This window comes from Marmota monax, unplaced genomic scaffold (genome assembly GCF_021218885.2).
Source record: "Marmota monax isolate L192 unplaced genomic scaffold, Marmota_monax_Labrador192_F-V1.1 WCK01_AAM20220418_F8-fsc00003, whole genome shotgun sequence".
Lineage (NCBI taxonomy): Eukaryota > Metazoa > Chordata > Mammalia > Rodentia > Sciuridae > Marmota > Marmota monax.
The window spans coordinates 6,983,974-7,009,080 of NW_026694084.1; the positions used below are offsets into that span (position 1 = coordinate 6,983,974).

General features: G+C 37.9%; 1 protein-coding gene across 2 annotated transcripts in view; it reads left to right on the forward strand.

The window, feature by feature from the left end:
* The window catches only part of Pop1 (POP1 homolog, ribonuclease P/MRP subunit), a 34,090-nt gene that overhangs the window by 3,287 nt on the left and 5,696 nt on the right, over positions 1–25,107 (forward strand). For both annotated transcript variants that reach the window (XM_046464726.1, XM_046464727.1), the window contains exons 2-14: positions 1,626–1,763; positions 3,867–4,034; positions 5,303–5,478; positions 7,360–7,608; positions 9,459–9,546; positions 9,972–10,159; positions 11,023–11,279; positions 11,401–11,494; positions 13,543–13,654; positions 14,254–14,373; positions 18,056–18,171; positions 19,523–19,714; positions 20,866–21,020. In XM_046464726.1, the coding sequence (XP_046320682.1) occupies positions 1,626–1,763; positions 3,867–4,034; positions 5,303–5,478; positions 7,360–7,608; positions 9,459–9,546; positions 9,972–10,159; positions 11,023–11,279; positions 11,401–11,494; positions 13,543–13,654; positions 14,254–14,373; positions 18,056–18,171; positions 19,523–19,714; positions 20,866–21,020 (2,053 nt within the window). The remainder of the gene's footprint in view (positions 1–1,625; positions 1,764–3,866; positions 4,035–5,302; positions 5,479–7,359; positions 7,609–9,458; positions 9,547–9,971; positions 10,160–11,022; positions 11,280–11,400; positions 11,495–13,542; positions 13,655–14,253; positions 14,374–18,055; positions 18,172–19,522; positions 19,715–20,865; positions 21,021–25,107) is intronic.

The window sequence follows — 25,107 nt, forward strand, 5'->3', positions numbered from 1 at the left end:
TTTCTAACTCTAAAGTGAAGGTTTCTAAACACTATACCACTCTTAAAAAATTAACTCTTAATTTTTTACATGTATTGCACTGGAAAAGGAGCTAAGTGAATGGGTGGTAGCTAATTAAGTGGCTCTCTATGGAAGTGGTACAAATCCTGATGTGGGATTTTGGAAGTTAGTACAATGTTTTGATTAGCATAATGATTGGGGTAACACCCCTGGCATTTGTGGGCCAGGGGCAGGAATGTTAGATACCCTGTGTATGCAGAAAAGCCCCAAAGTAACCCAAAGCCAAAGTCTGTTTTATGTAAAAGTATTGGTTGCACATTTTTAATGTATACTGAATTTTGTAGGGATGAAATAAGTCAAAGCCATGTTGTACTTTTTTTGAGAGGGGATTCTTTACCAAGGAGTGTTTACCAGCTTGAACAATTATATCACCAGTGATACTGTTCTTTTTGAGGCACAAGTAGAATACATGTGGATTGTTCTGCCACTGTAGCTGTTGCCACTATGGTCATTCTACGTATAGGTAGAAATAGTATTAGAATATTTAAATGCATTGAAAACAGCTTGGTAAGTGTCTGCACTCTGAGATTCCCTACCTCCTGGTGTCGCCTGCAGGACCTTTTGGACTTCTTTACAGTGAGCAAGGAAAGAGTTAATAATTTGCTTGGGGTGGGAGCTTCCAGGACCCTTCTCCAGCTTTATGGCTTGTATCAGTGCCTGTGCTGCCAGTGTCGGTGATTGTTCTGTGGGTTCAAAATGTCTATTTCATAATGTCATCTAGTATAGTGGTGAAATAGTTGCATACAGAAATGCATATTGTTTTATTAAAATTACTTTTTAGCTCTTTATGTTATAGTTGGGGCATGTATTGCAGGGTATGTGTTGATAATAGTTATGTCACCAATAGGTTATTATTAATGATTTTTATTTCAAAATAAAAAGCAAGTGTTTCAGACTGAATCAGTGAAAAAAGGGACCTGTAGTATTTGAGAGAACCTCTCTCAAAAGGGACCTTTTGTGTTTGAGGAGCCACTGAGTGAATCAGACAGGCTCTACTAGGCTTTTATCCTTTGTCCTTTTTATTTCAAGTTGAAATCATTACCTATTGCTATCGTAGATTAAACATATAGTTAGCCTTTTCTCAGCAATAAAACTGAAAACATCAATAACCTATGTTCAGTTTGAAGTAGAGTGTTTTAAATTTCATTGATTTGGGTGACTCTTATTTCATCTAAGAATCAATATGAAATGTTTTAACTAATTTCAGTTTTTTATCATGCATGGTGATCTCATCTGCTGTTTTATTCTTTCAACAAACTTTATGCAGTGTCAACATTTATGTAAGATTTAATTACTTGGCAACCTAGACTGGAATGTTCCAATAGGGAATCTTCCATCAATAAACTTATTTTTTTATTTTGAAACAAGTTTTTGATGTTAAAGCCATTTACAGCCTCCTTTAAATTTCCCTGCTGTAGATCAATATGGTCTCAATAGTCTAACCATAGTAAATGAAGGCATTATATTGAAGAATCCAATTTTGTGTTACATAAATATTTGTTGAATTTATTATTTTTGAATGGGAGTTTCCTCTCCTTGTACTAAATGTATCACTTCCATTCCAGAAATGTCTAATGCAAAAGAAAGAAAATATGCTAAGAAAATGAGAAACCAGCCCACTAATGTGACTTTATCCTCTGGCTTTGTGGCTGATAGAGGTGTAAAGCTCCATAATGGAGGAGGGAAACCTTTCCAAGCTCAAGGTAAGATGACATGAAGTTCTCTCCACTTCCATTTAGAGTGAATTTTGCCAGTTCTTTTGATAGTCATTACCTAAATAGTAAATGGACTGAAATAAAACTAGATACAACAGACTCTCAGTATTCTCAAATTTCGTATTGGCAAATCTGCCAAGTTGGTGAAATGTATTTGTAACCCTCAAATCAACATTTATAGAGCTTTGGCCGTCATTTTGGACATGCACAGAACAGGAAGAAATTCAAGTTGCCCTAGGTATAAGTTCCCAGCTGTCTCCTTGTCAGCTTTCACACAGAGATGGAGTTCTGCCTGTGGTTTAAGTCTCATCTGTGGGGTGGCCTCTTGCAAGCCACTTAACCCTTTTGAACTTAATTTTCTCTTTTGTAGAAGAAAAGAAATAGAATCTACCAGAATGAGTTGTTTTTAGCTTTTAAAATTATCTTCTACTTGTCATCTGTCCCCTCTAGGAACAGTGGTTCAGTGTTCACTAATTCAGTGTTCACTGTGACTTTATAGAACATGACTACTATAGTATGACTGTGCATGTTTTAAAGCTGATATATTTTATTACTGCATTAAAATTTATTGTTATTTATACTTCTGTGTTTCCTAAGAGAAATAGGGTACATTTTCATATCTGTATTTAACTTGTGTGCTGATTTTAGAACCTTATGAAGTGATAGGAAGGTGATAGTTGTTCATGGGAACAGCAGTAGAAAATGCTATCTTGGGAAGACAGCAAAAGCTGTGCTTTTAAATAAATTTTTGGTTAAATAAATTTTAGATCTAAAGTCACAAGATCTAGATTCAGATTCAGTAGTTGAGGACTGCCATGCAGTGACAAGCTTTTCGTGCATATTATTTCAGCTAAAACTCAGAATGACAAACCATGTACATATTCAAGATTACATGATGTACTAATTCACACCACAGTGGAAATAAGTAAAATTCTCCACCGAGTCCTCTCTCTGTTCACAGACAGAAGTCATGTTATGTTAAAGGCAGAATGGTTCAAATGCCCTGTCATTTGTGTAGGGACTTTAATTTGCATTCCTTCTGTAATGGCTTCTGGGTTGTTGTTGTGCCAGATAATTAGTGTAAGACCAAATGCACAATTACAGGGAGCATCATTCAGGTTGCTATATAACAGAATATCATAAACTAAGTAGCTTCTAAATAACAGATTTATTTCTCACAGTTCTAGAGGCTAAGAAGCCCAAGATCAAGCAGTAATTCAGTGTCTGTTGAGGGTCCTGTGTCTGGTTCCTAGATGGCACCTTCTCCTCATGTCCTCATGTAGTGGAGGGGTGAGGGGTCTCTCTGGAGCCTCTGTTGTAAGGGCACTAATCTCATTTGTGACGACTCTGTTCCCATAATGTAATCATCTTCCAGAGGCCATACCTCTTAATAGCATTACCTTCATGACTTTAACATGTGGATTTCAGGGCACATAGCATTTAGACCATAGTAAGGAGCCTAGTTGAAAGTGCATGTTGTACTGTAAATACTCAGTGAAGAAAATTTTCTTGTATCTGTTATGTTCAAAGTTTTCATCATTCTGACATGATTTTCTGCTGTGCTGCCTGCTAGCTTTCTGACCTTGACAAGTTATTTGACTTCCCTGCTTAAGTCCCTCCTTTTAAAAAAGAAATAGTAGGAAGTTGCATGGGTGGTGGAAGGAGACTCTCGTTGTTATACAAAATACATGTATGAAGATGTGAGAAAAAAAAAAAGAATAGCGTTACCCTAGATTAGGTAGATAGAAGTGATGGGAGGGGAGGGGAGGGGTTAGGGAGATAGGAAGGATAATAGAATGAAGCAGACATTATTATTACTGTGTGTATATATGTGAATGCATGACCAATGTGATTCTGCAACCTGTATACTCCGAAAAATGAGAAATTATATTCCATCTGATTCCAATGTATGATACGTCAAGGTCATTGTACTGTCGTGTGTAACTAATTAAAACAAATTTTTAAAAAAAGAAATAGTTATAATCACTTTATAGGGCGATTGTCCTCAACAGGTGTTACTTCTACACTGTAATGCTTATCCTTGGTAAGAGTGACATATTTCTTTTTGTTTTCTTTTTGAAACTATTCTAGAGCTTCATTCTGGAACTTCACAACAGCGGCAAACCAAGATGACCCTTCATTCACTGCCTGAGCCTAGTGTGAATGAGCAGTCTTCCTCCAAAATCATGTTTAAAAAAAAGGGAGGCTGGAAAGCAGGTCCTGATGGCACTTCCCAAGAGATCCCCAAGTATATAACCGGTGGGTATTGACGGAAGTACAATCTGGTTGTGTTGGGAGCTCATTGTTTCTACTGCCGCAGTTATGCCAGCACATTGCCCTCTGCACTGCCTTGGCTGCCTCCCTTGCTTCTTTCCTGTGTTGTACACACTTGGGCCCTTCTCACCTCCAGTCTGGACTTTAGCCACAACATCCTTAGGCCTGATGGTTCTCCTGCCTTCATTTTCTGTCCTTTTTTTTTTTTTTTACCTATTTTATAAGTCTTTAGTTGTGAACTGTTAACTTCTGTAAATGTGCAGTCCACACTCTTCAGCATGGCATTCTTCAAAGATGGAACCAAATTTAATATACCTAGACTGTATTTAAAGGCCTATCACCAGCCCTTTCCAGCCTCATCTCCCATTGTCTCTTTATCACCTCCATCTCCATTACCATATAAATCCTTTATTCCTTGCACATACTTGGTCTGTCCATGCCTTCTTGAATTAATTCACTTGAATTTCTCTAGCACCCTGTTTACTCTTCAAAAAAAAAAAAATCACAATAAAGAAAACCAATATTTGTTACATTTGGAACAAGCAGTAAAAATATTAAGAAAGAAGATCTTGAGTCAAAACCTCTGTTAAAATTTTGGTTTCTTCCCCCCCTTTGTTTTCTTGTTCAATTATTGCACTTAAAAATAATTGTGAAACTGAATATAGTGGCATGCTACTGGGGAGGCTGAGGCAGGAGGATCTCTTGAACCCAGAAATTCAAAGCCAGCCTGGTCAACTTAGCAAGACCTGTCTTTAAAAATAAAAGCTCCAACAAAAATGGTTGTGATTATATTACACACATACACACCCATACTACATGTAGAGTCCTATTTTAAAAAATTCTTGTAGGACTGAGGTTTGGCTCAGTGGTAGAGCGCTTGCTTAGCATGCATGAGGCAGTGGGTTTTGAGCTTCAGCACCACATGACGATAAGTAAAATAAAGATATTGTGTCCATCTACAACAACAAAAACATATTTTAAAAAATTCCTTGTTAAGTTTTTTTTTAAACTCTTTTTTGTAACTGAAAAAGTAAAACTGAATTATAATGGAAGACTTGAAAAGTGTAAAAGTTGAAGAAGAATCTCTCACGGTGATTTAACAGAATAACCACTGACATTGATTGAGTCAGATATGTGGTCAGAGTAGTCAGTGAGCTGAAAGTACACATTCCTCAAACCTGTCTTCTTTTGAAACCCACCAGAAAAGGTGCAGATTCAAGGCTTGTTTTCAATGACATCCTTTCCTTTGACAGCTTCTACATTTGCTCAAGCACGAGCTGCTGAAATCAGTGCCATGTTAAAAGCTGTGACCCAGAAGTCTTCTAATTCGCTGGTTTTCCAGACTCTGCCACGACACATGAGACGAAGAGCCATGAGCCACAACGTCAAACGCCTCCCTAGACGGTTACAGGAGATGGCCCAGAAAGAGGTAAATATTTAGGTCAGTGCTTTAGGTTAGTAGTTCCTGAAAGAACTCGAGATGTAGTAGCCTAAAATAATTTGTTAGGGCTGGGTTGTAGCTCAGTGGTAGAGCACTTGCCTCACATATATGAGGCACCACATAAAAATAAATAAATAAATAAAATAAAGTTATTGTATCCATCTACAACTAAAAATACAATATAAAGAAAATAATTTATTAAAAGGAAGACCAGAATACATCATACTCATTATGGCATCCTTTTTTTATTTGCATATTCTTGGTTTAATCCTTTTCCAGCCTTCTCTACCCTCCTGTGTCAAATTAGAGGCAATTGGGTACTACAGATGCTTTTATAATGTAGCATTTGGAACCTCTCTTTTTAAATACTGTTAAAATTGTTGAAGGGGCTGAGGATGTGGCTCAAGCGATAGCGCGCTCGCCTGGCATGTGCGCGGCGCTGGGTTCGATCCTCAGCACCACATAAAAAATAAAATAAAATAAAGATGTTGTGTCCACCGAAAACTAAAAAAAAATATTAAAAAAAATTCCCTCTCTCTCTCTCTCCCTTTCTCTCTCTCTCCCTCTCTCTCTCCTCTCTCTCTGTCTTTAAAAAAAAAAATTGTTGAGGTTTACCTTCTATATTTAATAAAGTTTTTTTTTTAAAACAAGGTACCATCATCTGTTTGCCATTTGATATTTCAAAGTTAAAAACTTGAACTTGGTTTTTTTGTACTTGGAATTGAACCCAGAGGCACTTTACCACTGAGCTAATCTCTAGCCTTTGTTTTTTTTCTTAATATTTTTTTAGTTGTAGATGGACACAATACCTTTATTTATTTTTATGTGGTGCTGAGGATTGAACCCAGTGCCTAACACGTGCAAGGCAAGTGCTCTACCACTGAGCTACAGCCCCAGCCCCAGTCTCTAGCCTTTTTAAAAATTTTTTGTTTCAAGACAGAGTCTCACTAACTTGTGTAGGGCCTCACTAAATTGCTGAAGCTGGTCTTGAGCTTATGATCCTCCTGTCTTAGCCTCCCAAGTCTCTGAGATTACAGGCATATGCCATTGCACCTAGCTTGAATTTGGTTTTAATTTTGATAACAAATCTGATTGTGTTTTGGCTTCACCAGAATTCTGGATTTGAACATTGTTAAGATTGTTTAAGCTGCTCATGTCTTTACCAGTCAATTCCAGATATATTTGTTGAGTGGCCTTTTATGTACTAGTGCTCTCCTGGTGCTGGGATTATAGTTCAACAAACTGAAGTTTTGAATTATAAAACTTATAAGTTATTATCCTTAATGGGATCACAAACTAATAGAGAATTGTTTTTCCTGGAAGTTTAGTTTGACTATAGAAGAGATTTAAAAGTAAAAACTAACCAGTAATTTTTGCTTTCTGAATTTAACGTAAGGTCTCTTTCTTAGAGATAGCACTTAGTGTTTGCCTAACTGAATTAAAATGAGTGGATTTTCCCCACTTGGTAGTTTTGGTCTTAAAATTTTGGTTTTAGTTACAATCATACAGGTTAAAACAACAACAAAATCAATGAGCTAGCATTTGATTTATTCTTTTTTCTATTAATAGCCATATTAAGCTTATGTTGCTATGTTGAACATGTTATAAATACTTTTATCTTCGTAGTCCACGAAGGTTGTATAATTAGCATTAGAGTTATGCCTGTCTCTAAAACCTTTATTCTTCCCGTGGTCTCCATTCTCTACCTAAGCTATAGAAACTTCTGAGTTATTAAGTTATTAAGCAAATGAGTGGGGTCTGTAAAGTACTCTACAGCTTAATCTAAAGTTGGTTGTTTGAATTCCTAACATTTAATTTGGTTCTGAGGTGCTTACAAAGTAGGATTTGCCTCTCTTCTTGAACCTATAGGCAGAGAAAGCTGTACATCAGAAAAAAGAACATTCCAAAAATAAATGCCATAAGGCTCGAAGATGTCATATAAACCGAATGCAAGAATTTAACCGTAGACAAAAGAAGAACATATGGTTGGAAACTCACATCTGGCATGCCAAACGGTTTCACATGGTCAAGAAGTGGGGCTACTGCCTTGGAGAGAGGCCGACAGTCAAGAGCCACAGAGCCTGCTATCGAGCCATGACAAACCTTTGCCTTCTCCAGGTATACTTTTCCAGTGGGGTTTCTTTCTATTTTTGTTTAGTCCCTTTATGATGATGAGTTTTTGTTCTGTTTTGTTTTTTGGTACAAGGGATTGAACCCAGGAGCACTTAACCATCAAGCCACATCCCCAGCCCTTTTTTATTATTATTTTTTAATTTTGAAAAAGGGTCTTGCAAAGTTGCTTAGGGCCTTGCTAATTTGCTGAGGCTGGCTTTGAACTTGTGATCTACTGCCTCAGCCTCCCGAGCCATTGGGATTATAGATGTGTGCCACTGTGTCCACCACAATATTGACTTTTTGACTAATTCATGTTATGCCAAGTCCTATCTGTGAAGGTGCCCACCTTAAAAATGATTACTCAGGTGCTTCGCTGGGTGCTAGAGGTAAATAGTCTTAGTATAAGTCTATAGTATAAGATAAGCCACACTGAGCCATAACCTCAATCTCTGGGGCATATTTTTTTTTGGCAGGGTGGTGGGTAGAGACAGAATCTTTGATTGAAGTTATCAAATATTTTCTTCACATTTGATCAGCCCTAAATAATAAAAGTGATAGCTAATAATAATAAATACTTCTGAGTGCTTAATGTATGCCCAGCTCTGTTTTAAATTATTTACATGTGTGTTTATTTAATTCTTACAACAACAAGCAGAAAAAGGGAGATAGTTACCATTATTTCCATTTTACAGATGAGGAAAACTTAAGGTACATAAAGGTGAGGTATTTTACTACCAAGCAGACAATGAGTGGTAAAGTTGAACTTTGATCCCAGGTTGTCAGACTTCAGTGTTCCACACTCTTCACCATTATTCTGTGCTGTCACCCAGTTGTACAAATTCTGATGAGATTCCTCTTGGCCACTGTTAACTGAGAGCAAGGGACTATTGATAGGAAGATTTCTGTGTTAGTGATGGCATCAATTGGTCAGAATTTGCCAGAATCACAGCTGTAATTCACCTTTTAGGGTCAGTTGCTGAGTATATGGAAATTGCTAACAGTGTTGTGGCAGAGGGCTTGATGTGGGTTCAGGGAGCCTGATCTGAATGTTGGCTGCCCTTGACTTTGTGGCTTTGCACAAGTAACCGTCTCTGTTCCTTGGTATCCTCATCTGTGAAATATGAACAGTAGTATCTGGTTTGTTAGGGTGTTGGGAGAACTAAATGACAGTCCATGTAAGGAGTTAGCCTATTGCCTGGCACCTGGTAACCCTTCAGTGACTATTAAATATTGTTAGCTCCCTTTATTACATTTATTTCACTGACTCAATCCACGTTCTCTTTCTTACTTAAATTGGTAACCTCTCACTCTCATTACCTCTCATTACTTGTACAGTGGGTAGTCAGAGTTGCATATCATGGTCAAAACTGAGGGTGGGATAAATTAATTGTAATGGTGTATCTCTAGATTCAGTATTATATAATCTTGAGGTCCTGCGTTAGCTAACCAGAGTAAGCAATATTAGCTTAAATTTGCAGTTTATTGCTGTCTTGCTTGTTCTAGTTTATTACCTTATGTAGATTTGGGGGGTGAAGAAGTTTTTACTTAGAAGTGGTAGTTTGAACTACTTTGAACTTGCTTAATATTATGGGATAAAACAGATTTGCTTACTAAAAAATAGGACATAGTAACTTGCATTTTAAATGGAGATTCACTTTGATTTCGATTGGTTTAAGAATATTTGCTAATGGAATAGGAATGGGCAGGTTTCAGTTTTTGACTTATTAGCTAGCTTTGGTAATTTTTTCTGTCTCTTGAACCTCTAGAGGTTTTCTGATGTAGCTTTTGGCTTCTCAGCAGTTCTGTCCCATGTAAATTCTAAGGAATTTAATTGTGTTTCTCCCTGTGTACAGGATTTATCCTACTATTGTTGTTTGGAGCTGAAGGGCAAAGAGGAAGAAATACTAAAGGCAGTTTCTCAAATGTGTAACTTAGACACAGGTAATCTTGTTTCAAATCTGGGTCCCATTTTAGTCTTAGATACCTATTCATTTCATGAACTGAGTGTCTACTGTAAACATTTTAGAATTTAAACATATATAAAAAATGTGGGAGGTAGTTCTCGGTCCCAGTAAGTATGTTAATTTAAGAAAAGTTGGGGTGGCATTTAATTTTTTTATAACATTGTTAAGTATAAAGTGAGTTATGATTCTGTAGAATGAACTTAGGAAACAACTTGAAACTCTTATTAAATATTCACTTAATAAATATTTACTGAGAACTTACGTACCAGGCTTTCATCTAAACCATGATCCAAACCAAAACTTTTTCCCTCCTGGACAGACAATAAGTAACAGTAGCTAGGCGGGGGTGATGCCGCAGTGCCAACACTCGAAATCACCGTCCTTTGCTTGTGTTTATGTCAGGATTGACATTTGCAGCAGTTCACTGCTTGTCTGGAAAGCGCCAAGGGAGCCTCATGCTTTATCGAGCAAATAAGTATCCCAGAGAAATGCTTGGACCTGTTACATTTATTTGGAAGTCTGAGAGGACCCCTGGAGACAGTTCTGAAAGCAGGCAGTTGTGGATCTGGCTTCATCCAACTCTTAAGCAGGTATAATCCTTTAAATCATTTCCCCATCATTCTGTCATTACATTTTAAATTACCATTGGATGTCAATAGTTCAGAAATTTAAATAGTACACAAGTTTGACTGATGGTTTGGTATTAGCATATAGTGGGGAAGGGTACATGCATTATGGATAAAGCAAATTTATTTTTATTTTTTATATAAAAATTTTTTACTTAAAAACATTGAACTGACAAGTAAAGTGTAGATATAGTCAAGGTATACAGAGCGATGTTTTGATATGTTGTATAAAGATTACCACAATCAAATTAATTAATATACCCATCATCACTCATGCTATACATTAGACCCCCCAGCACTTGTCTGTCTTAGAAAAGGCAAATCTTGACCTCTCATTTTACAGTAAATCATAAGCAGAAGTAGAGATGAAAACCAACTTTACTATGCGAAAGATACGAGATGCTGCATTTGGACTAATGTGTCCACCTGCTTGCATTGATTCTCAGAGACTTCACTGCTTGTGAGAGCCTGTTTGATAATGAGAAACTATTTCCAGTAATTCTGATGATTTTTAACTCTTCTTTTAGCTTAGCTTCCTTTTTTTTTAAAAACATTCTCACCGCTTTTATATCATACACTGTAAACATTTCCCATTTTTTTCCTTTAAACTTTAAAAAATTTTATGATAGTGGTTATGTTGTTTTCATAATATTTGGCATTTCTTTTTTCTTGTTCAAAAAAGCAAAAAGATTTTTTGATGATGATAAATTTGCTTTGGTTTGTGAAGGGATGAAAATGTGAAAATTTTGAAGGGTAAAGAATAAACCAATAGAATTTGTATACTATATTTAAATTTCAAAATTTAAAGTAAATGTTTATATCCTTAGGATATCTTAGAGGAAATAAAAACAGTATGCCAGTGCGTGGAACCCATCAAATCAAAAATCTGTACTCCTAACCCACTTCTGAAACCATCCCAAGAAGAAAGTCAAATTGAACTGGCTGATGAGAAAATTGGCAAGAAGAGAAAAAGGAAAGATGATGGAGAAAATGCTAAATCAGTTAAAAAAGTTATTGGTGATGGAACTAGAGATCCATGTCAGCCGTATTCTTGGATCTCTCCAACCACAGGTATTGTGATCAGGTAGGAGTTGAATTCACTGTGAACCTCCTGAACTTTTTCAGTAAAGATTCATCCCATTTTTGCCAGTGGCACAGACTGGCATGATGGAAGTTTCCATTTCAAGATCTTTTCTCTCTTGCAGTGATTTGACCATGGAGATGAACAGATTCCGGCTGATCGGTCCCCTTTCTCACTGTATCCTAACTGAGGCCCTGAAAGTTGCTTCCGTGCACACTGTAAGAGTAAATGTGACTGTTATGTTTTTCCTGGCAAATTTGTGAAATCTAATATATAGTCTCAAAACATCTTGGGCTGTGGCTTTTAAACATTCATTTCATTGTTTTTTTTTTTTTTTTTGGATGGATTGAACCCAGGGACACTCTGCCACGGAGCTACATCCCCAGCCTTTTTTATTTTGAGAAAAGGTCTCACTAAGTTGCCCAGGATGACCTTGAACTTGGGATTCTCGTAGCCTCCTAAGAGGCTACATTACAGGCATGTGCTACTGTGCCTGGATATTTCCCTACTTATTATCAAAGTTTTTTTGTTTTTTTTTTAATCTTTTACTTCTAAAAGACCAAATCTAATTGATATGATAGTAAACTGACTTCTTTTTTACATACTGACTCATACTGACTGTTCTCCCAGCTGTCTTGTAGAAGGGTCTTAAACTCTGCTCCATGGGTGGGTAATAGGGCATCTCTAAAAATCCCTGAAATTGTATGCCAGTTTTTAAGTGTTTGACATGAGTGATGCATATTTTCTGGGGTCAGTTTCTCTGATTCTCAGAAAGTTTAATGTAATAACCTTTCTTTGGATAGAACTTCCTGTGGAAGGTTTGTGCTTTCCAGTATTATTGCCATGAGCCATATAAGGCTGATGAACACAGGAACTGTGACTCGAGTGACTGAGGGACTGAATTTGTACTTTATTTAATTTTAATTAATAATTAATTTTAAGTGGCTTATTGTGGCTCATGGCTGTAGTGTTGGACAGTACAGGTCTGGGGCATGGAGACTAGATTAGGAATTTATTCACTTCTTGTTGCTTCCTGATTAAAAGTTCTTCAGTAGCTTCTCATCATATTAAAGGTGAAATCCAAAGTTCTAAATGTGACCTGCATAATCTTGGGCTTTCTTGCTTCTATGGCCTCACCTGCCCTCAGCTTCTACACTTGGGCCATGCAGGCCTTTCAGGTTCTAGAATGTGTCACTTCTCATCTCCTTCAAGGCCTTTGCACCTGTTTTTTTTCCTGCCTGCTGAACATTCTGCCTTCATCATTCTGCTTGGATAAACCTTCCTCATTCTTCAAGAGTCAGTTGTCCCATTCAGTTTGTATCATTCCCCTTAGTAATCCTTTCCTGATCCCTCAAGTTAAATTATGTCCCTTTTCTTTTCATAGCATCTTGTGTATTTCCTTAGTTTATCTGCTCAGGTGTGTTTGTGTATGTATGTAACATCTGTTTCTCTATTAGAGTAAGCTTCATGATAGCAAGGGCAGGCTGGTCCTCTTATTAGTCTGTCCTAGGTGCTTAGCATAGTGCCCAGATGGAGAAGGTTCTCCATGGTAGCTAATAAGTTTTGGAGTGGAACTTTGAATCTAAAAAGTGTGGTTCTAGAGCCTGTACTCCAGACTGCTCAGCTTTGCTACCTGAGTTCTGTGAAGTGAATGGAGCCTGTCTTACAAGTGGCTTCTGTAGGATCTGTAGGAACACGTTCTCTTTAGTGAACCTCCAAATGAATCACAGACAGTGGTTCTCCTAGCATGCACCCATGAGATAGCATGCTGTTTGAAACCTTGCTCATTTCCTTGTTCTCTTTAGAAAAGTGAGGTGCTTGTGCATTTTATCAACATTTCTAAGAATACTACTGTAGTAATATATCCTTTACTCGAAGATGACATCTACAGGTACAGATTTGGTTTTTATTTGATGAGGTATATGTTTTTCTTAAGTTGGAGGTAATGAAGGCGATGATAAGAGAAGAGGACAAGGCCTCTTGTTGGAATTTGCTCGAGAGAGACTGGGAGTATAAAGTAGCTTAGGTAGGCAGTGTCTCTGAAAATCATGAAGTGTAATACCATGACCATGCTCCTAATTAGAAGAGTACTTAGTCTGGCATTAATTACTATTTGAAAAACAGTGGCAACTTGCCTACTACCCTTCATGAAATAGTCATTCCCACACACAGAAACAAAAGGGGTGGGTATTGATAACATAATCATAACAAAATTATTAAGTCTGATTCATTATGCATCTGGTGAAGAGAAGCTGTTGTTTTTCAGGGGGAAGAGGACACAGGGGAGACGCCTCACCTTTGGTGGAGTGATATGTGTAAAAACCCTGATAGTGTTTCCCTTCATCACAGACAAGAAGCTGTTTTTGAATTGTTGGGAGGTACATGGAGGAAATGCTGGGTTGTACTAGGAGGATGGGAGGCATGGCATGTGGTTTAGGAGAGCATGTTGCAGCTGGGTGTCTGATGAGTGGTCTTATTTATCTTGCTGCTGTTAGTGATGTAGCAAGAGAAGCAAGTAGAGAAGGTGCCTGAATTCAACAAACAAAACATGGCAATCACCAAACAACAAGCCCATGAGATATTAGTATTCTAAATAACTGGCATTCTGATATTATAAATAAATGCATATGTCAGGTTGTGACCAAAAATCCTTAGTTACTGCTCATGTTTATTTGTGGTCATAGTTGTTACAGCTGAGAGAAGCCTATGTGTTCATGTTGTAAAATAACCTTTTTTATGTTCGTTGAAATTTTTTTTTTTTTTGCAAGAAACTCCTTTTTTTAAAAAAAAAGGTTCTTCTTTAAAATTATCAATTGGCGGGGGGGACAGGAATACATGTTTTTAAAATAATTAGTCCAAAAAAGTTTTGTTAGAAAATTTGAAAGATTTGAAAATACAAGCATATATGTTTGTATTGTGAATTACCTCTATAAGCTTGCTTTTTTGCTTGTTTACTTTGTTTTTGTTTTGTTTAAAGGAATAACATCACCGGCAGAAATTCCGGCAGGTACTATTCTGGGGTTGACAGTTGGGGATCCACGAATAAATTTGCCTCCAAAGCGATCCAGAGCTTTGTCCAATCCAGAAAAATGCCAAGGTAAAGTGCTTGCAATACCCCTGGTTTCCCTCATTTTGTTGAACACAGTCCAGTCCTGTTAACAATTCTGTGTTAAAAAATCGGGGATCTTTACCTTCCTCTGCTATGAGGCAGTTATGGTCAGAGGACATGGGAGTGTGTCTTTCAGCTGTAAACCATGGAGCTTGTGTTCATTTTTAATTTTTTTCTGAGTTCTCTATTTTTTAGTATCTAGTAAAACCTGTCTGCAAACTGAATTCTCTGAAATGCCTGGTGTTTCAGAATTTTAATTGTGAGGAAGGGATCTGCACCCGCAGCTGGTCTTGTGCTCAGTGGAAGCCTCTGTTTGACCATACAGATGATCCAGGTTCGAATCCTGGCAAGGCCATCCCAGGTGCTGAAGTATCAGATTTCTTGTATTGACTGATTAGAGATGCCTGAGGAAGCTCATTGGTTGGAGGAGGGAGTAGGTGTATAAGTGGGGCTTGCTAAAATTTTAGTCTAATCTGGGATTTGCAGCAGTTATGATAATCTCTTCTTGTATTTACTATCATTTAAACACCATTAGTTGGAAGAATAATTAAAATTAGCTTGTGAATTTTGGGAGAAAAAATGCAGATATGTGTTCATAACAACTTTAGATCTTTTTTTTTTTTAACCTTTTCACATGTAATTAGATAGCTTACTAAGGGTAATAAACTCCCTGTCAGAACTTCACATAAAAGGTGGATAGCATGAGAGTGGAGTTTAAACATGCATAGGTAAGTTAGTTAATATGGAGCCTAAGACTTTAATCAGTGAGTCACTGTGTCTTTGTTTTTTTAATACCAATGTGGTCTAGTGCAACAATAAAATCTGTAGCATCTACTGTGCTATTAAATGCTATCATAACCACCTGAGCTCTACTTCGTTTCTCTTGCTACTTCAAATCCTTTTTTGGAATGAGGCAGTCCTTCATTAAAACCTTCCTAAGGCTTTTATCTTAATATGAATTAGTTTCAGGAATATTAAAGTCTGCTTTGAGACACATGATTTAATTTCCACTATAAAACCTAACCATCTAGTTAGTGGCATTCCATTAGAACCTGTATTAAGTACTATAATTCCTTTGAAGATATATGAACTACATAAAGAATTAGACTTTTTAAAGGTTTAGTATTATATCAATATTATTAATAAGTGTAACATCTCATTTAGGAAAACAAGTCAAAACAAGGGGTAGAAGTGTATTTTGGTGGGGTGGGTAAACTAAAAAATCAATCCTTGTAGAGTCTTAATTTTAAAACAGTTTCAGTCTGTCTGTATATCTGCCTATTTTGACTTAGATCAAAAAGATCAGTTCTGGTGAAGATCAGTTCTGGTGTGACTTAAACCATAAAGAAGGTGTTGCCTGCTGTGAATGACAAATGATTTTCTTGTGCGTATTGTGAGTTAGAGAGCTTTTTAAAGAGAAGGTACATGAAGAACCTGAGGTGATGACATATATTCTCAGATGCTTTGAAAAAGTTTAATTGATCATTAGGTTCCTAAGTTCAGATTTAGTATTATGAATGTGTTTTGCAAATCTTTTTCAATTTCATTAACATAGCACTTCACTATATGAGTAATTGGCTTTCTAGGTGAGAATTAAAAATATAAATCTGGTAATGGGAATGTAGCTTAGTGGTAGAGCATTGTTTAGCATGCACAAGACCCTGGGCTCAACACCCAACAACGTAGGGTGAAAAAAACCACCAAAATCCCAAATCTGTACAATATTTTCTGTTATCCTATTTGTTTCCCTAAGCATTCACTGATTTGCTTTGATAGATTATTTTAACTCGTCCCTGTCTGCCAGAGAAGAATTTGTAATAACATTGGTCAATGGGAACTAGAGTGTAGTTCAGTGGTAGCGTGCAGTGTGAGGCCCTGAGTTTAATCCTCATCACCCTCTTCCCTTCAAAAAAAAGGGGGGAGAAAAAAATATTGAATTTACACTGTGCTTATGGGATTATTTTAATCCTTCTCTTTAAGCACTCTTTGGCTATGTAACTTTGCTACCCATAGCACGGGAAGAGTCCAGAATGGTAGGTGGGAGATCATTCCTTTACTTTTTACAGCTCTTGCAAGCACTTTTAGAGCCCAGAGCTGCAATTGACCTCCAGGAGTGCCCAGTTAATGCTCATTTTTGCCATAACTTCTCTGTTTCTGCTTTTGGGTTGAAAACACACCATGTCTTTAGCAGCTGGGCAACTTAAACTTGAATACAAATTTATAAAGCAGATTTAATTTGAAGGCTGTAGCCTTTCTACCTGGTAACCTGTGGCAACCCTGATCTTTTTACTGTCTTCATAATTTTGCCTTTTCCAGAATGTCTTACAGATATTGCCTTTTCAGGTTTGTCCCTTTTTCTTGGTATAAATGTGCACCTAAGATTCCTTCCTGTCTTTTCATGACTTGATAGCTTATTGCTTTTTTGGTACTGGATAGTATTCTATCATCTAGAATATTTGAAGATGAGGTAGTGCTTGCCTGTGCCTTTATACCTTAAGTATCAGCCATCTCTTTTGTCTGCAACTCAGTTCTGTCACTCAGATCCGTGTCAAAGCATTCTGGGTACACCAGGATTGTTGGGAAGGGATCTTGCCACTCCTAGATAGGATGTGAACCTTCACAGCACATAGAAGGTGCTGGAGACTGTTGTTTAGTGTCTGTGTGAGGAAGAGCAGCATATGGAAGCAGTTGTTGCTTATAAGCAATTTAGATCTCAGAGCTGTTCGTTAATTTAATTTTCTCCAACTTTGTTTTCCCCTGAAATCTCTCACATTGTGGCCTGGTCACTTCCAATTAATTTTTTTCCCAGCCATCAGACCCACACAGGTATGTGCTTTTGAGTGATGTTTTTGTGTTGGCATTTTAGAATCAGCCAAAATCATGATTTGTCTAACCATTAATTTTTTTAAAAAATTCAATTCAGCAGAATTAGTCTTAAAAGATTTTTCCCCCCTAGTGATTACACAACTGCATGTAGGAAGTATCTTCTATCAATATATGTGTTTATCACTGAAACTCCCCCTTATCCAGTAGAGCACTTTCTGGAGTGGCATGCCTTGGGACAAAACCGTACGTTTCACAGAAAATATGCTCCTCTTAAGGGAATGGAGGAATATGTTTTTTCAAAAATAGCTTCATAAAAATAGGTTATGAGAGACTTGAGATAAGGGGCAGAAGAAGACATTTCTTAGAATTATCTTAAACATGGAATTCAGTAGTTAGAGTAATGTTGCAATACTTGCTTCCTATGCATGAAAATAATTATTAAAGAGCTTAGCAGCCTTTGTGGCTTCATAAACTGTGAAACCAACTGTTAAGAACTTGTCAAGTAAGTTCTGTAGTTAAATAAATGCCTATCAAGCCAGGTGTGGTAGCACACACCTGTAATCCCAGTGGCTTAGGGAACTGAGACAGGAGGATCACAAGTTCAAGGCCAGCCTTAGAAATTTAGTGAGACCCTGTCTCAAAATGAAAAATAAAAAGGGTTGGATAAACTAAAAAATCAGTGGTAAAACATCTCTGAGTTCAACCCCCAGTACTCCCAAAATATATAAATAAAATAAAAGCCTATCAAATATTTTTCTTGTCATAAAAGGTATATTGCCAGCATTTAGAGTTTGATTCATTGATTTAAGGATGTGGTTTGAAGGATATTTCTTTTCCTTCTTAGATAATGAGAAAGTTAGACAGCTGCTTCTGGAGGGTGTGCCTGTGGAGTGTACGCATAGCTTTATCTGGAACCAAGATATCTGTAAGAGTGTCACAGAGAATAAAATCTCGGATCAGGTAACTAATAGAGTAAGGATTACTGGTAAAATCATGAATGATGGCTGAAATTTATCATTCTAGAGACCATAAAAAGTGATTTTGTATCTTACAGAGGCTCACAGACTTTATTTTCAAACATTTTATGGATTCCTTATTCATGATATATATTGTGATTTTTTTTTCTGTTCTTAGAAAAGAATGATCTCTAGAAAATGTATTTTTTATCAAAGTGATAATCTTATGGTTTAAATACATTGTTCTTTAATCATTTTTGCCCCCTTAAATGTTCTCTGTCTCTAATTTCATGGTGAATGAGCTCTCACCAGAGCCAGGTGTTGTATTAGATGCTGGGATAGAGGACTGTAATGTGGCTGAGGTATAGGGTACTGAGGAAGCCTCTGAAAAGGGTTCTGAACCCAGAGTAGAGAAATTGAGGACTGCCTCCAGGATGGTGGAGCTGGTATTTGCACTTACTCTCAAATAGGAGTCAGAATTAAATTAATCATACTTCTTGGTGGGTAGGGTTGAGGCTTCGGCAGAGAAAGGATTTCAGGAAATGAGAACAATTGTGTGCAATGACCCAGGCCAAATGACCCATTTATGTATCTCCTAGCAGGTCAGGAGCTAGGAGTCAATAGGGGGTTAGGGGATGAAACTGAAATGATAAATGGGGGTCAGAGCATAAAAGAGTTTGAGGCATTTAAGATTTTGGACTGATGATGTAGGGCACCATTGAAGGTTTCAAGGCAGGCCATAACATGATGGGATTTCACTCTGGCAGCCATGTGATAGGTGGATTAGACAGGGGAAGGAATGGGGAGTGGCTAGGATCTGGAAGGAGGTCTCTGGTTTGGATGTCTGCAGAAGAGAGCCTTGAAATAATCCAGATGGGATTATTTCAATGATGACATGATGGGAGTCTGAATTGTGGCAGTGTGGCTGGAGTAGAAGAGCTGGGGTTTTTAGTATACCTTCTAGAAAGTAAAATTGAGAAGACTTGGTGGTTGGCTGGAAGTTGAAAAATAGGAAAGGAGACTTTTAGATTAGCTTCTCACATTTTAGCTTGGATTTAGAATTTCAGTTGAAAGAGAGCTAGAGCCATGTACTACTTTCCCCAGGTTCTAGAAAAGTGCCTGTTCACTATATTTGCTCAGTAGATATTTGAAATAATGAAAGTATGTTGTTATCCACTCCTTAAATTCCGCTAAACAAATCATTTATATAGCATCTTCTATTTTAAATCATTCAGGCCTGGTGAGAAATTTTCTCAGAAGCCAGGGTACTTTTCCAATTGTTGTTATTAATTGTACCTTCTTTTACTTTTTACTTCTTTTACTTGTTTGTCTTGAATTATTTTCTTCCACTTCAGGATTTGAACCGGAAGAGAAGTGAATTGCTGGTGCCTGGGTCACAGCTTGTTTTAGGTCCCCATGAATCCAAGATACCTATCCTTTTGATTCAGCAGCCAGGAAAAGTGACTGGTGAAGAGCGACTGGGCTGGGGAAGTGGCTGGGATGTTCTACTCCCAAAGGGCTGGGGCATGGCTTTCTGGATTCCATTGGTAAGTTACTTTTTGATTCCGACTAACAGTTGCAACATTTAAAATACATCCCTAATAAATACTAAGTGCCAGACTTTGGGTACAACTTAGAATCTGAGTGGTATATTTCTGCCCTTAGATCTATAATCTGGGATATGGATACTTCATGGAAACAGTCCTTGGAGCTAGATTCTCATTACTAAGACCTGTTGTGACATATCATAAATTTTTGAAGCTTTTAAAGGTGGCTTGAGTTTTTTACTAATAGCAACAAAACGTTGTGTTTTTAACTTGAAGAAATCCATCATAGTTTAAAAGCAAAAGACAACTTTCATGGATATATAGAATATACTTTTTTACTCTTATTTTTAAAAAATAATTATTTTTTAGTTTTAGGTGGACACAGTGTCTTTATTGTACATTTATGTGGTGCTGAGGATCGAACCCAGTGCCTTGTGCATGCTAGGCAACACTCTATCACTGAGCCACAACCCCAGCCCATAGTACTCTTATTTTAAATTTTTTACTAAAATCTATTCTGTTTTTTTTTTCTGGTTAGTATAAATATACTTTGATGCTAGAAATTGTAAAAGGCATATTAGAATGTTAGATTGATGTAGGTAATTAATTTTTAGCCATTAGTGCTTAGTACAAGGGACATTCATTTAATGAAATCCAGGAGTGGGAATACTTTAAAGTAATTCCACTTAATTTTTTAATTATGAAATTCAAGCATACAAAAAAGAAAAGATACTAATATAATGGATGCCTGCATCCCTCACCTGCCATCCAGCTGAAGAATAAAACATACAGATTCCCTGGAAGTACTCTGTCCTTTTCTCCAATCTCATTTCTCCTTCTCCTGAAATAATCACCATTCTGGCATTGTGAATGTTTGTGTCCCACAGTAAAATAAGTACATGTGACATGTTTTTAAACTACATACTTCATTGTATTTATGCTTGTCTTTCTTGGTGTGTTCACTCGATACTGAGCTTTTTCCACATTGGTTGAAGAAGTTCAGGCCATGGATTTCAGAATTATCTCACCATATGTTTATCTGTTTTCCTCTTGATGTACATTATGTTGTTTCCCGTTTTCCCCCTACAAACAATTAAGCAATTTCACTTTAAGTTGGTTAAATTGAAAATAGCTCTTGATATTTCTTTTAGATCTACCGAGGTGCAAGAGTTGGAGGGTTAAAAGAGGCGCTAATGCATTCTCAGTATAAAAGGTTACCTCACATCCCGGGTGACTTCCCAGACTGTCCTGCTGGGGCTCTGTTTGCTGAAGAGCAAGCCAAGAATCTCCTGGAAAAGTACAAAAGGTAAGGTGCTGCCCTTTCTAGTCTGTAATGGTAAGGGGATGAGAAGTGCGGGCGCTCCCTGATGAGCAGTTGGGAGGAGGCTGCAGTAGCTCCTGATGTGTAATGTGGAGTCTTCACAGGCTTGCCTTGAGTTCTGGGTCAGCAGGAAGTAAGGAAGAAGATATTACTTATGTCACAAGATTGTTTTATATGTAAATGGTTTTTATTGACCCATCTGGGTTACAACTTTCCTCCTGGTTATTTGCTGCCACCTGAACTGTGGACCTGGGTTTTAGACACTTGCCAATAGATTCTCATGCCATTCCCCGACTCCATGGAAGCTGTACTTTCTAAGAACTGTTTATAAAAGCAATACCTATTTATAATTTTTTTTTTTTTTTTTTTGGTACCAGTGATTGAACCCACGAGTGCTTAACCACTGAACTACATCCTCAGTCCTTTTTTAATGTTATATTTAGAGACAGGGTCTCACTGAGTTGCTTAGGGCCTCACTAAATTGCTGAGGCTGGCTTTGAACTTGCAATCCTCCGCCTCCAACTCCAGAGCTGCTGGGATTACCGGCATGTGCTACTGTACCCAGTTTTATTTATAAAATTTTAAGAAAACTATTGAAATATGTAAAAAATTCTTTATAAATTGAAGTAGACCTGCCATCTGGTGAAGTCAACACTCTTTATATTTAGTATCTATTTTCTAAACTTTTTTCCTTTTGTGTCCTTCTTTAGAGATGAACAAATGAGGGCCTTTATTTCATTTATGTAGGGAAGTACATATGAACATTAGAAATCTGTATTCCCACTAATTGTAAGTTCCCAGCACAGAAGTGCACTTGTGCGTGCACTCTCTCACACTCTCTTTCTCATTTTTTTTTTTTTTTTTGTACTAGGGATTGAACTCAGGGGCACTCGACCACTGAGCCACATCCCCAGCCCTATTTTGTATTTTATTTAGAGACAGGGTCTCACTGAGTTGCTTAGCGCCTTGCTGTTGCTGAGGCTAGCTTTGAACTTGTGATCCTCCTGCCTCAGCTTCCAAAGTCACCAGGATTACAGGCATGTGCCACCATGCCCGCCTTCCCCCTCTCATTTCTTGTGGCATCCTCCATGTGTAGCTAGTGCTGATGCATGGTAGGCCTTAATAGCTTTCATTAAAAAAAAAAAAAAATTTATTTTTTGTCTGCTGAATGAGGGAATAATCAAATGTTGTAGTTCCTTGACTGATGGACAGGTAAATAGCTGATAGGACGAATGGTGATACATTCCTGAAAAGCTAGCTCACCAGCTCTTTGAGGGTAATGGCCTCTTGCTGTATGTCCTGTGTCCTCCCATAAAACACAGTTGAGGTCCTCTATGTGTTTGTGAAATAATAATGATGATAATACTGTTTTTCACTATATAGACTTTTTAGTGCATGTACATTTTCCATTGGTACAAATTTTTTAATAAAAGGATTATATCATATTATTTTGAAATCTGCCTTTTCCATTTAACAGCATATTGTAGATAGTTTCCCCATTTTAATAAATATGACTCTAAACTAAATGTTGGCAAACTTTTTTGATAGTGGGTCAGATGGTAAATATTTTTGGCTTTGTGGGCCCTTCGTCTCCATGATAGTAAATGCTGCCATTTTGGCATGAAAGCAGCAGCCGTGGATGACATAAAAACAAATGAGTGTGGTTGTGTTCTAATCAGACGTTTTTTTGTGGACACTTGAATTTGAATTTCATATAATCTTCATGTGTTGTAAAATATTACTTTTCCTTTTTGCAACCATTTAAAAACGTAACAACTGTTCTTAGCTCATGGGTTGTACAAAAAAAGATATGGGCCAGATTCAGCCTGTGAGTCACATAGCTTGCTGGCTGTCACTCAGAGTACAGCTTGAGTGAGTCCCTAGGATTGCAGAGTTGGATGTACTGTATTTTACCAGTGGCCCTTTTGGTTATTTCCGATATCTTGCTGGATGCTTCCGTGAACATCTGTCTGTACACGTCTCTCTGGGGACTTACTCATCTCTCACATGCTTATTTAGAGCCTGCTGTGGGTCTGGTACGATTCTTGATTACAGCAGGGATGAAGCAAAGTGTGTTCCTGCCTTTGTGGACTCATGATCATGTAGAGACTCTGTTCTTGGTGGAATCACATGTTTCTGGGCTGGTGGGAGGATCCGGGAGAGGGCAGGGGGGTCCCTGATAGGATTGGTCTCGGTTCTTCCATTTTCATAGTTGGAGGGTGGACTCTGCAGTCTGACTCCAGATCTAGGTTCCTTAGACTCTGTGGGGGAGATTAGGTGGCACACGTTGGATTGTGACTGTCTTCTCAGTGAACAGAGTGTGAGGTGCAAGAAAGGGAGCGGGGTTGTCGGAGATTTAAGGAGAGAGGAATTGTAAACAGTTTTCTAAGAGAGTGGAAGATTGAATTGGCTGGAGAAATATAAGTGATTCAGAAGAAGGCTAAGAGAGCATCCACTTGAGTTTTGTGTTTCTTTAGTAAGATTCAGGACTACCATGTGTTCTTCCCCAGCTGTGTTCTGTCAGTTGGGTGCTGACTTGGGCACACTGGAAAGTCACTTAATGGACATGGGCTTTGCAGGTGGAGAGGGTTGAGAGCCCATATAATGGAGGGACTGTCCCGTGATCCCTGGAGTTGTAACCAACAGCAGGGATGAGGGAACAGTGAGGATCACAGAGAAGTGGTAGCAAAGATTAATAGGAGGCTCCAGTGGTTGAAGAATGGGGGTAGGGTAAGTGGGCTGAAAGTAGAGGAGTGATGTGCATAAAATTGAGATTTTAAGGTGGAGCAGAGTTGGCAATGACCAAACCTGAGGGACGGCCAGGGGTGTGGGTGCTTGAGGTGAGATAAAGTAAAAGTAGTGAAGTACAGAGGCCCCAGGGCACTGGAAGGATGATGACTATAGATGCCGAGGCCACTGGAAGTGACATTAAGTGTTTTGGGGGCGGAGGGGAAGGGGGTGTGGCTGGTAAATGGGGCACCTGGGAACTTGGTAGAGGACTTGACCAAGGAGAGCGAGCCTGTGGCTTGTCTGATGGCATATGCTTCAGGGAAACTGGAATCAGGAAGAAAAGGAAGGAAAAAAGTGGCCTGGGCATATCAAGACCATCTGCCCACCATGGACCGTGGGCAGTGAGAAGGAAACAGCCATTGTTGGAAAGGGGCTATAGGACAGCAAGAACAGACCTTGGGCTAAATGCCTGTAGGTGACATACCTGGTTTTAAAAAAAGTTGTCCATATTAAGGCTTTTAGTCTACCGTGCCCGTTGTTTCAGTACTGACTTTAGGATCTCACCTGTAGCGAGGGGAACGGTTCCTGTCACTTTCACCAGTGTGGGCTGTTGTCCTGTTAATATTGGCCAACTAAGGTGAGAAATGATGTCTTAAATGTTTTGTTTTATTAACTAGTGAGGTTAGATATTTTTATGTTTTTCATTATTTTATGCTTCTTATAAATTACTCATTTATTTATTTTGTTTCTTTTTCTCTTGGCATTTATCTATCCTTCCTTTCCTTTTCTCCCTCCTTTCTTCCGTTCATCCCTCCCTCTCCTTCCCTTCCTTTCTCCTCCCCCTCCCCACACCTTTTCCCTGTGCTGAGGATTGAATCAGGGGCCTCACACATACTAGGTGTGTGGTCTCCCACTGAGCTACATTCCCAGCCCTGCTTTATTGATTTTTAAGTGTTTTTTTCTCCTTTCTCCTTTCTCATATATATTGCAAATATTATTCCCTGCTTTATCTGCTTTACAATTTTGAATTTGTGCATATATTAACACATTTTTTCTGATGTTTTAGACTTTAGTGTTCTGCTTAGGAAGTCATTTCCAATTGCAAGATGTCTGTTTAAAGGACATTACAATGCAGTGGTTAATGCATCCATACTACCTAGGTTCATATCTTCACTCAACCACTAACAGCTCTGGGGTCTTAGTTTAGATAGGAACCTATCCCGTGGACAGCTGTGAGAATTATATTAATGAGGGTAGTGCTAATCGTTAGAACAAACAAACCCCATATGTCAGGAGCTTAACACAAAGATATTTTATTTCTCACTCGTGGAATAATTGAATG